Source organism: Oncorhynchus kisutch, linkage group LG26 (genome assembly GCF_002021735.2).
Source record: "Oncorhynchus kisutch isolate 150728-3 linkage group LG26, Okis_V2, whole genome shotgun sequence".
NCBI classification, from domain to species: domain Eukaryota; kingdom Metazoa; phylum Chordata; class Actinopteri; order Salmoniformes; family Salmonidae; genus Oncorhynchus; species Oncorhynchus kisutch.
Window position 1 is genome coordinate 29199696 of NC_034199.2, and position 15764 is coordinate 29215459.

Consider the following 15764-nt stretch of genomic DNA (forward strand, 5'->3'; position numbering starts at 1 on the left):
GGGTTAGACCATATGACAATAGCTGTAGGGTGAAGATGGGGGTTAGACCATATGACAATAGCTGTAGGGTAAAGATGGGGGTTAGACCATATGACAATAGCTGTAGGGTAAAGACGTGGTGCTGGTGCTGGAGCTTTGGTTAACTCATTTTAAAAACTTTCTGTTCAAGTCTGTAAAGGATGATGAAACACATTATCCACAATTCATAGTATGCGTTTTGCATTCATGATAAAATAATGTTTAACAAACGTCAAACCTATATATAAAAGTAATGATTTTATTAGTTAAATTGACATAAATAAACATCAAATAAAAAAAAGAATGTACAAGATTTTTAAACTTAAGTTTGCTACGGTCTTATGATGGACAGTATATTCTGCTTCGGCTAGGCAAGTGCACACAGAATTGTCGTAATAAAAAAATACCAATACAGAATTTAACATTGAGCCCCTGTGTTTGGACAATAAAAGCGCATCTACTAATAAACAAAGTACTTCCTACTGTAATACAGACATCAAATACACAAGATTTTACAGCAGACAGGTCATTTAAGCAATGGTCCCAATCTGCATTGTTATAGCTAATAAATAAATACATTTAGTGCATATTCTCATTTACCTCAAAAGAGTCAAATGAAAAAAGGAACTATAAGTTAAAAGGTGGACCAAAGTCAATTTGGATCCGTTAGTTTCATAAAGACAGGAATCTCTGCTCTCCTCCCCTACGGTAAGACAGGCCAGCTATCTTCAGTATGCATCTTCACATAAGTTGTTTATGCGTTTTGATAATCATTACTTGTAGAAACCACCAAAAACTGGACAAAATAGTTCAATACTGTGTAATTTGGGGGAAAACAAATCAAAATAAGAAAAAAGACTTTTGACCCAAACCACAACCATGTTCCCCTCAGTTAATGGGATGATTGCAGCAGGTCTCTCCTGGTTAAACTAAGTACATGCAGTTATGGAGTACTTCTATACTCACTTTTCTGTATTTCCTTGGAAAACAAAAATCAATAGTGATTGATACAGTATTTATCATTGTTCTTACACAGCTGTTGTTATTCCTTTAAATAATGTCTATGTAATATTAAATGTTGCTTGGGCCTGAATGGACAGTAATACTGTGTTAACTACTGAATAACCTCCTCACCCTCTAAACTTGAGTTCCTCCTCACCCAAGAGAGACAGAGGAGCATCATTGTCTAATGGCTACACTATACTTATGGTACACTCTGCTGTGGTCTAAGGCACTGCATCGCAGTGCTGAGGCATCACTACAGCCTGGAGTTCGATTCCAGGCTGTGTCACAGCCGGCCATGCCCGGGAGTCCCATAGGGCAACGGACAATTAGCCCAGCATCGTCAAGGTTAGGGGAGGGTTTGGCCGGGGGGCTTTCCATCGCTCATTTCGCTCTAGCGACTCCTTGTGGCAGGTTGGGCGCCTGCAAGCTGACTTCAGTCGTCAGTTGAACAGTGTTTCCCCCAACACATTGGTGCAGCTGGCTTCTGGGTTAAGCGAGCAGGTGTTAAGCAAAAGCATGGCTTGACGGGTCATGTTTCAGAGGACGTATGACTCGCTCTTTACCTCTTCCGAGCCCATTGGGGAGTTGCAGCGATGAGAAAAGATCGTAACTACCAATTGGATATCACAAAATTGGGGAGAAGATTTTTTCAGATTTTTTCAATTTATCTAAAACCTAAAAGGGTTCTTCGGCTGTCCCCATTGGAGAATCCTTTGAAGAACCCCTTTTGATTCAAGGTAGAACCCTGTTGATTTCAGGTAGAACCCTTTTGAGTTCCATGTTCCACTTGGAACCAAAAAGTGGTCTCCTATGGGGACAGACGAAGAACCCTTTTGGAACCCTTTTTTCTAAGAATGTACCAAAGTGTTCACTGGTGGAAACTCTCCTCAGTTATAAATACCCCAGCTGTGCTTTTGCTCAGGACGATGACAATGTTTTGTAAACTATGAGGGGCCAGACTAGCGATGAGGAATGACTTTGTGTCGGCTGATAAACAGAAGATAGGATCCACACTGCTATACTTTAAAAACACATCGTAACAACATTTTTCAAAAGTGCTCCCTGGAATGGGAAATATCAACAATATAAAATGGTTGATAACTATCAACTTTATAAAATGTTGAACTAAAAAGCATCCTGTGCAGTTTTGAACCATAAGGAACAGGTTAAGTCTATGTGTGAACGGCATATGGGTTTTGTTGAGGCCTAGTGAGTGAACGGAGGTATCCATATCACCTCACTTAAATGACTGCATATCCTAATTCTCTATCTGGTGAAGAGCAACATAGCCCATTCCTTTCAATAAAAAACTCAAACAAATCAAATACAAATTCAGTAATGTTACATACAACAAGTGCTCTGTCTCTCTCTCAGTGGTTCTTTGGCAGTTACGTCTATAGAACGTTCAGTAGCACATCCTCCTCCTCCTCTGTACGCGGTTTCAGTTCCCTATCTTGATCGCCCCAAAGTACGTCCCCTCTGGTTCAGGATCCAGCATCCAGGCATTGGACACATTAACAAACAGTCCGTCCCCTTGCTGTAGCATCACCCCCCTGCCCTGCTGGGCACAGTACATGTTATACTGGGAGTTATTCCAGCGCATGGTGCTGCCTGTCTTCATCAGCACCACAGACTTGCTGGGCAGGGACGTGTGTTTCTCGTGGGAGATGTACTGGATGAGCTGGGCGTTGTTCACGTCCACGGCCTGGGGCGTAGCATCGCCAGGCTCTGTGTCCGGTCCCAGGTCGTAGTAGCGGAAACAGGTCTTGGCGTAGACGGAGTACAGGCCTGGCTCATCCACCAGAAGACGTCCGTCATGGTAACGCATCTTCTTCAGGTGGCCCTGCGCCTCATCCCAATGGATCATAGCTGCTCTCAGCTCCCCTTCTGGAACAATACAAATACAACAGCCAATCAATAAATTAATGAATCAATCAGTCAGTTGATCAACTAATCAGTAATACAATCAGTCAATCAACAAGTCAGTCAAAACAATGATTATGTTATTAGTCAAATCTGTCAAACAGATAGAGGTTGTCAGAATTATATTTTCACCATTGTACTGTATACTAGTATTGGTTGCAGTAGGCTAGTTCTAGCTGTAAGCTGTGGCTTACTGTTGCTATGGACTTACTCTTCACATAGTCTATAGTTGCTCTGATTGGTAGATGAGCTGATGGAAGCCCCTCCCTCCCCTGGTTCTTGCAGCGTTGTCTGCCTTTCCTCGGGTCCTTCAGGGCGTCGAACATGATGGGTTCCATCTGCACTTCCTGCGGAAATAGAAAGGGTCATCAACGGGACGCTACAATGCATGTCAGAGCAGAGTGGAACTGTGAAAGGGCGGCAGCGGAGTGAGGAGATGAGAAAACAGCCATCAATAAAATACAATTGTATTGGTCGGGTACAAAGTTTAGCGGGTGTTATGGCAGGTGCAGTAAAATGCTTATTTTCCTAGTCCTATCAATCAATGCAGTAAATGTCAATAAGCACACAATAATCCAACATTTTGAGAGGATAACTCACCTTAATGAACTGAATGATGAAAATATTGGAATAAAGTAGGCTAATGCAATTGAATGAATGTATCAAATTCTTGCTCATACTGAAACTCCCAAAGTCATATCCAACAATTAGCCTATACTAATTTAAAAGAAATAGAGTTTGGGAAATCCTGACCTAGATGATCATTATTGCCACTATTATTGCCATATCTTCAATCTAAGCCTACTAGAAAGCGTGTTCCCTCAGGCCTGGAGGGAAGCAAAAGTATTTCCACTACCCAAGAATAGTAAAGCTCCCTTTACTGGCTCAAATAGCCAACCAATCAGCCTGTTACCAACCCTTAGTAAACTTTTGGAAAAAATTGTGTTTGACCAATGCTATTTTACTGTAAACTAATTGACAACAGACTTTCAACACACTTATAGGAAAGGACATTCAACAACCATGGCACTTACACAAATGACTGATGATTGGCTGAGAGAAATGTATGATAAAAATATTGTGGGAGCTGTTTTGTTAGACTTCAGTGTGGCTATTGATATTATTGATGATAGGCTGCAGATGGAAAGACTTGTGTTATGGCTTTACACCCCCTGCTATATTGTGGATAGAGTTACCTGTCTAACAGAACACAGAGAGTAATGGAAGCCTCTCTAACATAATACAGGTAGATTCAGGAATTCCCGAGGGCAGCTGTCTAGGCCCCTTACTTTTTTGAATCTTTACTAATGACATGCCACTGGCCTGAGTAAAGCCAGTGTGTCTGTGTTTGCGGATAACTCAACACTATACACATCAGCTACTACAGAAAGTGAAATCACTGCAACACTACAATAAAGAGCTGCAGTTAGTTTCCGATATGGGTGGCAAGGAATAAGTTCAAAAACTAAAAGCATTGTATTTGGGACAAATCATTCACTAAACCCTAAACCTCAACTAAATCTTGTAATAAATAATGTAGAACTTGAGCAAGTTGAGGTGACTAAACTGCTTGGAGTAAACCTGGATTGTAAATTGTCATGGTCAAAACATGTTGATACAATAGTAGCTAAAATGGGGAGAAGTCTGTCCATAATAAAGTGCTGCTCTTCCTTTTTAACAAGGAAGGTCTTACAGGCCCTAGTTCTATCGAACCTGGACTACTCTTCGGTCATGTGGTCAGGTGCAACAAAGAGGGACTTCGGAAAATTACAATTGTCTCAGAAATGGGCAGCACGGCTGGCCCTTAAATGCACACATAGAGCTAAAATTAATAATATGCATGTAAATCTCATGGCTCAAAATGGAAGAGATTGACTTCATCACTACTTGTTTCTGTAATAAGTGTTGACATGCTGAATGCACCGAGGTGTCTGTTTAAACTACTAGCACACAGCTCAGACACCCATGCACACCCCACAAGTCATGACAACAAAGGTCTCTTCACAATCCCAGGGGGGGGGGGGGGGTAGATAAAAATACAACTTATGGAGCAGCGGGAATTGTGAAGAGACACCCACAGGCACAGACACACATGATAAGACACGCACTCTACACACATGTACACATGGATGTTGTATTGTAAATATATGATAGTGGAGCAGTGGCCTGACGGAACACACTAAATGTATTGGGTAAAGTGTTATGAAATGTAATGTCTTTTTTAAATTTCATTTGACCCCTTTTTCTCCCTAATTTCCTGGTATCCAATTGTTTAGTAGCTACTATCTTGTCTCATCGCTACAACTCCCGTACGGGCTCGGGAGAGACGAAGGTTGAAAGTCATGCGTCCTCCGATACACAACCCAACCAAGCCGCACTGCTTCTTAACACTGCGCCATCCAACGTGGAAGCCAGCTGCACCAATGTGTCGGAGGAAACACCGTGCACCTGGCAACCTTGGTTAGCGCGCACTGCGCCCGGCCCGCCACAGGAGTCGCTGGTGCACGATGAGACAAGGATTTCCCTACCGGCCAAATCCAGACAACGCTAGGCCAATTGTGCGTCGCCCCACGGACCTCCCGGTCGGTTACGACAGAGCCTGGGCGTGAACCCAGAGCCTGGGCGTTAACCACTGCGCCACCCGGGAGGCCCGTCATGTAACGTTTTAAATTATATATAACTGCCTTAATGTTGTTGGACCCCAGGAAGAGTAGCTGGTGCCTTGGCATCAGCTAATAGGGATCCTTAATAATTACAAATACACATTTCAGCACCGATTTGATTGGGACAGCGCCAACTCGCTGCTTTGAGACACTCATCTTGATTAATCAATCAATAACAATTAGGCTGGGAAAATGTTAACGTTAGCTACATTTCTTTGTTTGCTCATATATTAGCTGACCCCCCCCCAAAAAAAATTATAGCATGTTATGTAGCTTAACAAGTGGAATTTGCTCTTCACTCGTGTAGTACCCTGTCCGACTCCCGACCAAAAGCCTGTGACTTGTCTGATAATCAATCAATGTGATTATTTCCACTGAATCTCTTTCTGTATTTTAGCAACCCTCAGGAGGTAGGGTGGGCAGACCCTGCCCCAGGCTGGCAGCAACAGTCAAGTTCATTGTTGATGGGTTTGTTATAGTCATAGAAGAAGGGGGAGCTGCACATTGGTTTGTGGGGATATAAATAGTGGGGAGAGACCCATTTTCTCTCTCTTGTGATTATTTCTCTGGGGAGATACCTCCCGCTGGACTGTGATTTGTGGCTTGCTAGTTCATGCTAGCTTTGTTGTTTTGTGCAGTTCCCCGTTACTCCGTGCAGTGTAACATTCAAATGCCTGTTGGCATTAACCATATTTCCCTCTCTGTCCATTTGTTATTTAAGCTAGTAAAGTCATAAGATTGGGAAACCTGTAAACGCCACAATATTTTTAAATAATTGATCTGGAGGTGCTAGCTCATTTGCCCAACTAGCACTGATCAGAAACACATAGCATGCCATAATGTAGCCTAAATCAAGTGTATTGTTTTCCTCTTGACTCACGTAGTAGCCTTATATAATTTATCCACAATCAAGCTATGAGAGTACATCCTGTTTTATCTGCCTTAATGTAACAGCCTACTTCAATATAACACATTATTATGTATTTACTTTTTGTCATTACACAGCATACAAGTCATTCATGCCTTTCAATAAAATAAAGCATTTTATTTTGAAATAAAATAACAAAGTTAGTCTTGAATAATGAAACAATGAACGAATAAGATGTTCTGCCAAAAATAAACATTTAAACACCCTGTGTTCTTCTGGCTGTGACGGGTGGAGATTATAAGAGTACATGGCCATTAAGGCCAAATAGTTTTAAACACATCTTGAAGAACAATGTAACTATTTTAAAGTCACCATGGTGAAATCCCTGAGCGGTTTCCTTCCTCTCCGGCAACTGAGTTAGGAAGGACGCCTGTATCTTTGTAGTGACTGGGTGTATTGATACACCATCCAAAGTGTAATTAATAACTTCCAATGCTCAAAGAGATATTTAATGTCTGCTTTTTTTTGTGTTTTTTTTTACACATCTACCAATAGGTGCCCTTCTTTGCGAGTCATTGGAAAACCCTCCTGGCCTTAATTGTATTGTGGGCTACAGAGATGAGGTAGTCAATAAAAAAATAATGTTTAACACTATTATTGCACACAGAGTGAGTACATGTAACTTATTAAGTGACTTTTTAAGCACATTTCTACTCCTGAACGTATTTAGTATTGCAATAACAAACGGGTTGAATACTTATTGACGCAAGACATTTTAGTGTTTCATTTTGAATAAATTTCATTTTTTTTCTAAAAACATAATTCCACTTTTAAATGATGGGGTATTGTGTGTAGGCCAGTGACACAAAATCTCAGTTTAATACATTTTTTTAATTCAGGCTGTAACACAAAATGTGGAATAAGTGTGTCAATACTTTCTGAAGGCACTGAATCGGCGTTAACAGATGCATGGGCTTCTCCTGATACTGAGATGCGCTGCCTGTCGTGGTCTCATGGATCATCATTCTCCTGAGTGCACTCCAGCCTATTCGTATCGCTAAATTGAAATATTTAAATCATCAGAAAAATAAGTTTAATCATGGCCACAAATTTCAGCCAATATTGGAGTCCTGGCACCGCTAGTGTCTGCAGCTGAGAGAGAGCTGTAGTAGGCTAAAAGGTACTCAGACACAGTTTTTTGTTTTCTTAATACAGCACGGCAAGCCCAAAACCCACCCAGCCCAGTCCGAACCAATTCACAGAATTTGAGGCCTGACCGGCTGTCAGGTTCGAGCTGAGAATGAGGGCTCTAGTGACCGCAAACCTCTATCTAGAAGTGATTTATCGTTAGCCCAATCATAATACTTTCTAAGCAGTTGCTAGCGCCACATATTTCAACCAATGCTTATTTCATTGTCTATTTTAATTATAGCTTAAGCTGTGTGTGTACAGGCGTGCATGTGTGTGTTTCCCACACACTTCTCCCATTAGTTCTGCCTAGTGAACCTCTAAGCCCGGAGCTCTGAGTTGTGAGCAGCACCAGAAATTGTGGTCTGGTTCTGGGACCCTAGGGCTGCTGGGTAATGTCACCTTTCAGATGGATGTTCCTTTCACAGTTCTGGCACAACTTCTAAATCTGATTAGATTCACCCCTGGAGTGGTGCGATGACATGTGTATCCCCAGTCAGAGCTACAGTACACAGACTGGAGACAAGACGCAGCACATAGAGAAAAACACCGTCTCTATGCAAGTAAACAGCCTGCCTCACTGAACAGGTTCCGTGTGAAGACCTACTGTCTGTCTGCTAGAGATACTTACTTCCAGAACAGTAGATGTTTCAACTTGTTTTATCATTTCAGTTATAATGTCCCACATTATGATCAGCCCTGGTGTGCCTGAAATCTCATTTCCGCTCTACCTTGAGCCAATAAATACAATTAAATACCAGAAACAAAAGAGAAGTGTTGACTTGAACACTGAAGATTGTTCTTAAATGACCTGAAAACCACAAATGGACACACAACACCTCTGAATAGGAATGGCACAGAACATTTCAAATAAAACAAGACTACTGCTCTGGAATGATCATCACGGTGGTTTGCAGCAACATTAGTGCACCTGCATAATACTAATATTAAGTCTTGTATATTTACTCACAAAACAGGAGCAGACAGACTTGTGTGATGTTCAGTCCAAGATCAGTACAGTCTCTCTTCCAAAAACAATTTGCTGTGTAAACATGTTTATAGAAACGTGGTTTAGAATTAGACAGGGTAAACAAGTCTGGCCAAGGCTATGGAGAAATCACGAACTAACTCCCCCCTGGCCCAACAATTTGGCATTTAGCTTTGATTTGTGGTGAGACACTCGACCAACTCATGCCTCCTTACCAGGAAGAGAAGATGACTTTCGCTGGAGAGCTACAGAGCAGACGCTCAGGCTGGGGTAGTAACTGTTTACTACAGGACTGTAGTTATCCACTCCAGTGATGCACTGTATTATTCTATTGTATCACCTTTCACCCAGTTCAGTCCACTGTCCACTGTGCAATAGACTACAGCCATGGGTCATCAGTTCCAACCCATTGAGCTCTGAGTACCCTGTGCTCTCTGACCCTCCTGGTCCAATCCACAGGTCCAATCCACAGGTGAAATATGTCTGGATCAAAGAGCACTTAACAAAGGCAAACATGAGACGTGGCAGCTCTTAATAATACCTGCTCTTTAACAAACCCACTCATTTGTCAGCGAAGTAACACTGGTCCCTGGGAAGACTAACACAACGCACGCACCCACACACATACACGCACACATCCCAGGGCAGACTCTATGATCACACACAGGGAGCCAAATAGACCTTTCAGCCTCACACCTCATAAAGCCTAGAGCAGGGTTCACTCTGCAGCCTGGAGGATGGAGCAGAGCTGAGACTACAACATGGGAACCATCCCAGTCTGAGATGTCAGCCTGATGACACAGAGGCCTCCTCAGTCCAAGGCAAAGCAGAGACAGCAGAGCAGAGTGGGTGGTTTGTCTAAGCACTCCTCTGGGGCAACAAGGGCAAATTCAAAATACATTATGGGAAACTAAACACAGCTAAGCAAAGCAGAGCGGATTCCTTTCTTTCTGTGTTGTTTTAATTCCTGAAAAGATTCTGCTGTTGCCGGGGGAACCTGTGCCAGCAAGATGATGGAATGTTCCAAAAATGATTTACAGAAAACCCATGTCAGACCTCAACAATGGTGCATTCCGCCGCAACCACCGTTCTACGCCACTGTTACTGATGAGCGAAGATTACTCTGAACACATACATACGTTATGCCACTGTCATTAATGAGTGAAGGTTATGCAGGACACTTAGCAATCACCGCCGCCAAACCATGACATCATTTAATTGGTGCCCTATGTACAATACAGTAAACTACAGGCAAATCTGACTCTAGGCCCACCCCCCAATCCTCGCTTTATTGGGGAGATGAAACATGTCTGACCCCTGATCAGTGGGTAGGGACTATGAGGATGGCTTGACCTCTCTACAGGCTCCTGACCACACTGGGGTTAGGGTTTGAAGCTGGGTTTGGCTTAGGGTGTACATCTGCTGTGGTAGGCACAAAAACAGAACCATGGGAACAGCAAGACTAAGCGCAAATTTGAGAATGGGTAACCTTTTTTGGTTATAATATAAATGTCTCACCATTTACCTACTGTACACCCCGTGCTGATCATACTGTTCACACATGGGTGCAAGTTATAGGAGGAGGAAATGCTTACCAGGTGTAATATGTTATAGTAACCCCTTGTTCACTTGCTGAACATACACACCGTGGTGGTTTCCCAGTAGTTTCCCCCGGCTATTGATATTCTGGTTTGGCCAAATAGGATTGCCATAGGCTAACTCCCACACAGGACAAGGCTGTTTCGTGTCAAAGAATCAGTGAATGAAGCCAAAAAGAAAACAGCTTCGGAATTTATATCCTGTAGATACTGCAATCTGATAAAATACTGTAATCTGATTTACTTTCGAAATGGCAATTATCTTTTTGATTACATACCAAATAGTGTAACAAAATAACATCTGAAATAAGATTGTAAAATAAATCGTAACCCAACAATCTCTGAGCTTTAATGACAAACATAGCCTATTAATTGTACCTTACCAGGAAGTCCCGGACAACATTACAGTAAAAACCCTCTAATGTGGACCAATGAGAGGGTTGGTTATTATGATCAGACAGGGTTCGACTCACCTCCATTGGCTGCTGCGTTGCAGAGGAGAGATCGACCTGGAAACAGAAACACGGGCGTTAGGAAGACACATATTACCTAACAATCCCCCTAATTTATCAGAGTAAAACAGACAGTTTGTTGACAGGTAGTCTCAAGCGTGTCACAATTCACTGACTGAAACCTGGAAGACCTACTCTGACTTTTAGTGACTGCTTGGCAGGTAGTGTATCCATAGGTTAGAGGTGCCAGTTCTCTGTTCAGGTCTGCACCAGGACTCTTCAACCATTCCCCATACCCATAGCCATACCAATTCCCATCCCTATACCCCCATCTAGAACCAGATGCCCTGTACATCCTGGTCTCTCAGATCCTGAGGCACGGTGCTGTGCTGCCTCCTGCTCCCCCATCAGATACAGTAACTCCTACAGATGTTCAGACAGGGGGAGCAGTGCATCTGGTCCTTGTGCCAAATACAACTCTAATAGCCATCTCTCATTTTTACATTTTACATTTAAGTAATTTAGCAAAAGCTCTTAAACCAGAACAACTTACAGTACAGTAGTGAGTGCATAAATGTTCATACTTTTTCATACTGGTCCCCCGTGGGAATCAAACCCACAACCCTGGCGTTGCAAGCACCATGCTCTACCACCTGAACCAGGGACATCACGATAATGATATTATCACGATACTTAGGTGCCGATAGGATATGTATTACAACTCTAACGCTTCAAACAACCGACAGCTTCATTGCGCAAAATAGTATGCATCATCATCTGGATATGTGTGCAACAAAAGTTCAACATTCATCCTTCTGCTACCATTTCTGTCAAGCAGTCTGCGCACACAGTTTGATGCATACGTTCGATAAGTCCAATGTATGTACCACACCGAACGCACTGCAACTGCCTCTGCAACTCATTGCTGCAAGGCAAACACAGCGTTCCATTGGAAATTAATGTCATTCTGGTGTACCAAAATGCAATGACACTGTCAGTGTGTTCGAAGCGTGAATGTATTGTGATTCAATACTGTGTTTTTATTGCGATTCGATATTCCAAACATATCGCTCACATATTGTCTGCTGCAGAGAGACAAGAGAGCCATGAGAAAACAAGTTTAATTCAGTCATGGAAATAACAGTTGGTGAAAACAAATTGGCTCCCTATTTTAAAAGAAGATGGAGAACAAGCTATGAACAAAAAAAACTGGTTTTTGTGCAGGTACAGCCAACCAGCACAAAAATAAAAATGCGATACTGTCAAAAGGATACATCGTCAAAAATAACATCCCGATATGTAAATGTATAACGCTTTAGTACCATCTCTCTTCCTCTCTTTTTCTGCCCATCTCCTGTTCTCTTTCTCTATCCTCTCCTTCTCTCTCTCTCTATCTAGCTATATATCATTCTCATCACTCTCCTCCCTTTCTCTCACCCAACACCTCTCTCTCTCTTTCCTACTTGGGCTCTTCTCCAGGAGTTAACAAGCTCCCGACACACACCACTGTGTTTATGCCAAAGATTGGTCAACCAACATTGACATCATTCTACAGCAGGCTCTCTCCACACACACACACACACCATTCTGGGCTTCATTAGGCCTATGTGTGAAGACTGATGGAGCATCATGATGGAACTGAAATGTTTTCTTGTTGTTTGGCTTGTTGAAACATGACCATCATTCAACTCTAAAAACCACCATAAAGCAATGATAACAACCCAGAAATAATGTTAATGCTGTCTTATACATAGCTACCTGACTGGCACGGAGGCACATCAATATCACTGACATGTTATTCTGTCTCTCTCTGTGCTGAGGGCTCACTGGCTTGACTGGAGAAGACCTGGAGCTAAAATAGAACAACTGCTAAATATTCCTATTGTGTTTTGTTACTTTGGCAATACCAATGTGTAATTATGTCATGCCAATAATGTCATGTTTGAATTTGAAAACATCTTCCGTAGAGATTATTGGATGGTTTCTAAAACCACCTACCCCAACTACATCATACACTTTGAGAAACATTTGTTTATTCTAATTTCTGAAAGAAAACGGTTAATAACAGTGTAAACATTCCTGCTTCAGTAAAAACAGATGCATTTTACAAACAAGATTACTTGAATGACATCTTTATTTAGACAACACTATCCCCATCTGGCAACACTCATTATTGAGATTTATCTTTGTGAAAACGGGAGATTGCTTTGATAAGGTCTGTGACATGGAAAATACTGTCTTGCTGATATAATTTAACTCCTTATAATCTGTGCAGACAATCTCATCAGTAGAGAGATGTGCTATTTCAGAGTGCTGACAGCTGGTTTTACTATTGGGGACAAATTCACAGAATTACCACCACTGGCTTTCGAGAGCAGAGATTGTTCAAAAGGAAAGTGCTCGCGCACTTCAGCCGCAAGTTCCTCAAGAAGTTGCGAGCCCAAACTGTATCCGCAAACCTGCAAGCTTGAATGATATTCAACCATGTGCGCTTGAAACAGCAAAAGCCTATAGGTTTGGGTATTCCAACAGTTTAATGTAGCCCACTATTCACTCTTAAGTTTAAACTTAATATGTGTCAATTACAATTTCAAAACTGTGCAACAATTTTTGCAGATTGTTTACCCTATTGTCAGGCTGATTGTTTAAAGTCGAATTTAATATAGCCACCCGCAAGTTCAAGATATAATGCTGACGCGCACCTCTGCACATGTCGCAACTGGCAAGTGTGTCGCATAGTTATGTTATCACCCGTTGTGCGTCTTGGAAGTGTTTCTTACCTCTTGGAGATAACCTGTCAAGTGTAACAAGATCGCCACACTCGATGCAATCTGCAGCAATCCCATAACAGCCAGAGTAACGAATATAAACGGTCTATATTTGGGTTCCGAGCCATGGGACGGGTGGTAGCGGGACTGAGCGCCCTCCATGTCGGCGTGGTTCCTCAGGTAGCCTCGGTAATCATTAGCTGCCATGGTGAGTCCTGGTGCTCTGGATGAATAGACTACTCTTACTGGAAGGAAGGAAGTTCTGAGTTTCTGACAGAGGAGAGCTATAAACAGTGGGTGGGCAGAAGACTAGCGGCTCCCTCTGTAGAGAGACAGCCAATCAGACGAAAGATATCTTTAATCTAGTGTGTGTGTGTGTGCTACCGTTAAAGACAACGTCGTGCATACACACAAACATACACAGAACCATAACTGTGGTACAGGACAGGTTCATCTAGACGGGGCTCTTTATAACACACAGCAGTTGTGACGCGTCAACCCCCCCTCCAGCCAAACGAGATCATCTTCCCCCTCCGACGGTGATGGAATGATTGGCAAGGTTACATTTGCTAGATTAAAAAAGAGATATGGCAGTTATAACCACTTTATGAATGTTTTATAATGATAAGAGTCCGGGAAAGTCATTTTTATGCTAAAGATTTCCCTTGAAGAGTAAATGTAGCTGATGGATTTATAGCTTATACTTTGAGAACCAATAATCACCTAAATAAAGATATATAGTCAGGGAGACTGGCATTGAAAAATGTGTAGAATTTAAGGAAATTAGCTTTAAAACTGCACATTTTTCTCTCAGCCCATAGCAAAATGTGTAGAATAGCAGGAAAATAACTTTAATACTGTAAGCATTTCTCTCAGCCACATGGCAAAGTGTGTAGAATTGCAGGAAATGTGTGGGGGGGGGGGGGGGGCTCTAAAATGTACAGTACCTGATTTTGTACCCCATCATGTCAAAGTGCAATGTTTGGGGCAAATTCAACACAACACATCATTGAGTACCACTCTTCATATTTTGAAACATGGTGGTATCTGCATCATGTTATGGGTATGCTTGTCATTGGAAAGGACTTGGGAGTTTTTTGGGGGTTAAAAAGGAACGGAGTAGAGCTAAGCACCCGCAAAATCCTAGAGGAAAACCTGGTTCAGTCTGATTTCCAACAAACACTGGGAGGGAGTCAAATTCACCTTTCAGCAGGACAATAACCTGAAACGCAAGGTCAAATATATATGTGAGTTGCTTACCAAGACAAAATTGAATGTTCCTGAGTGGTCTAGTTACAGTTTTGACTTAAATTGGCTTGAAATTCTATGGCAAGACTTGACCATTTATTTTACTAGGCAAGTCAGTTCAGAACAAATTCTTATTTTCAATGACGGCCTTACAACAGTGGGTTAACTGCCTGTTCAGGGGCAGAAGAACAGATTTGTACCTTGTCAGCTCGGGGATTTGAACTTGCAACCTTCTGGTTACTAGTCCAATGCTCTAACCACTAGGCTACCCTGCCAACAATGTCTGTCAAGCAATGATCAACAACTAACTTGACAGAGCTTGAAGAAAATGTTAAATAAGAATGTGCAAATATTGTACAAACCAGATGAGCAAAGCTCCTGTAGACTTACCCAGAAAGACTCACAGCTCTTATAGACTTACCCAGAAAGACTCACAGCTCATATAGACTTACCCAGAAAGACTCACAGCTCATATAGACTTACCCAGAAAGACTCACAGCTCATATAGACTTACCCAGAAAGACTCACAGCTCTTATAGACTTACCCAGAAAGACTCACAGCTCTTATAGACTTACCTAGAAAGACTCACAGCTCTTATAGACTTACCCAGAAAGACTCACAGCTCATATAGACTTACCCAGAAAGACTCACAGCTCTTATAGACTTACCCAGAAAGACTCACAGCTCATATAGACTTACCCAGAAAGACTCACAGCTCATATAGACTTACCCAGAAAGACTCACAGCTCATATAGACTTACCCAGAAAGACTCACAGCTCTTATAGACTTACCCAGAAAGACTCACAGCTCTTATAGACTTACCTAGAAAGACTCACAGCTCTTATAGACTTACCCAGAAAGACTCACAACTCATATAGACTTACCCAGAAAGACTCACAGCTCTTATAGACTTACCCAGAAAGACTCACAGCTCATATAGACTTACCCAGAAAGACTCACAGCTGTGATCACTGCTAAAGGTGATTCTAACATGTATTGACTCAGGGGTGGTAATACTTATGTAAATTAGATTTGTCTATTTC

The 15764-nt window shown here is 42.0% G+C and overlaps 1 protein-coding gene across 1 annotated transcript; it reads right to left on the reverse strand.

Moving 5' to 3' along the window:
* Positions 1–256: 256 nt before the first annotated feature.
* On the reverse strand, positions 257–13900 carry LOC109877804 (tumor necrosis factor ligand superfamily member 11-like). Its single transcript, XM_020470014.2, has 4 exons — positions 13484–13900; positions 10725–10760; positions 3158–3293; positions 257–2910 (listed from the first exon to the last, which is right to left on the reverse strand). The coding sequence occupies exons 1-4, from the start codon at positions 13676–13678 to the stop codon at positions 2465–2467; spliced, it is 813 nt and encodes a 270-aa protein (XP_020325603.1). The 5' UTR covers positions 13679–13900; the 3' UTR covers positions 257–2464.
* Between the last annotated feature and the right edge of the window lie 1864 nt (positions 13901–15764).

Excerpts from the sequence above, each read along its gene's own strand:
- LOC109877804 (XM_020470014.2), bottom strand. The coding sequence starts at position 13,678 with ATGGCAGCTAATGATTACCGAGGCTACCTGAGGAACCACGCCGACATG. Across the intron at positions 10,761-13,483 it reads TGACAGGTTATCTCCAAGAG|GTCGATCTCTCCTCTGCAAC; the intron begins GTAAGAAACACT and ends TTCTGTTTCCAG. Across the intron at positions 2,911-3,157 it reads AACTATAGACTATGTGAAGA|AAGGGGAGCTGAGAGCAGCT; the intron begins GTAAGTCCATAG and ends GTATTGTTCCAG.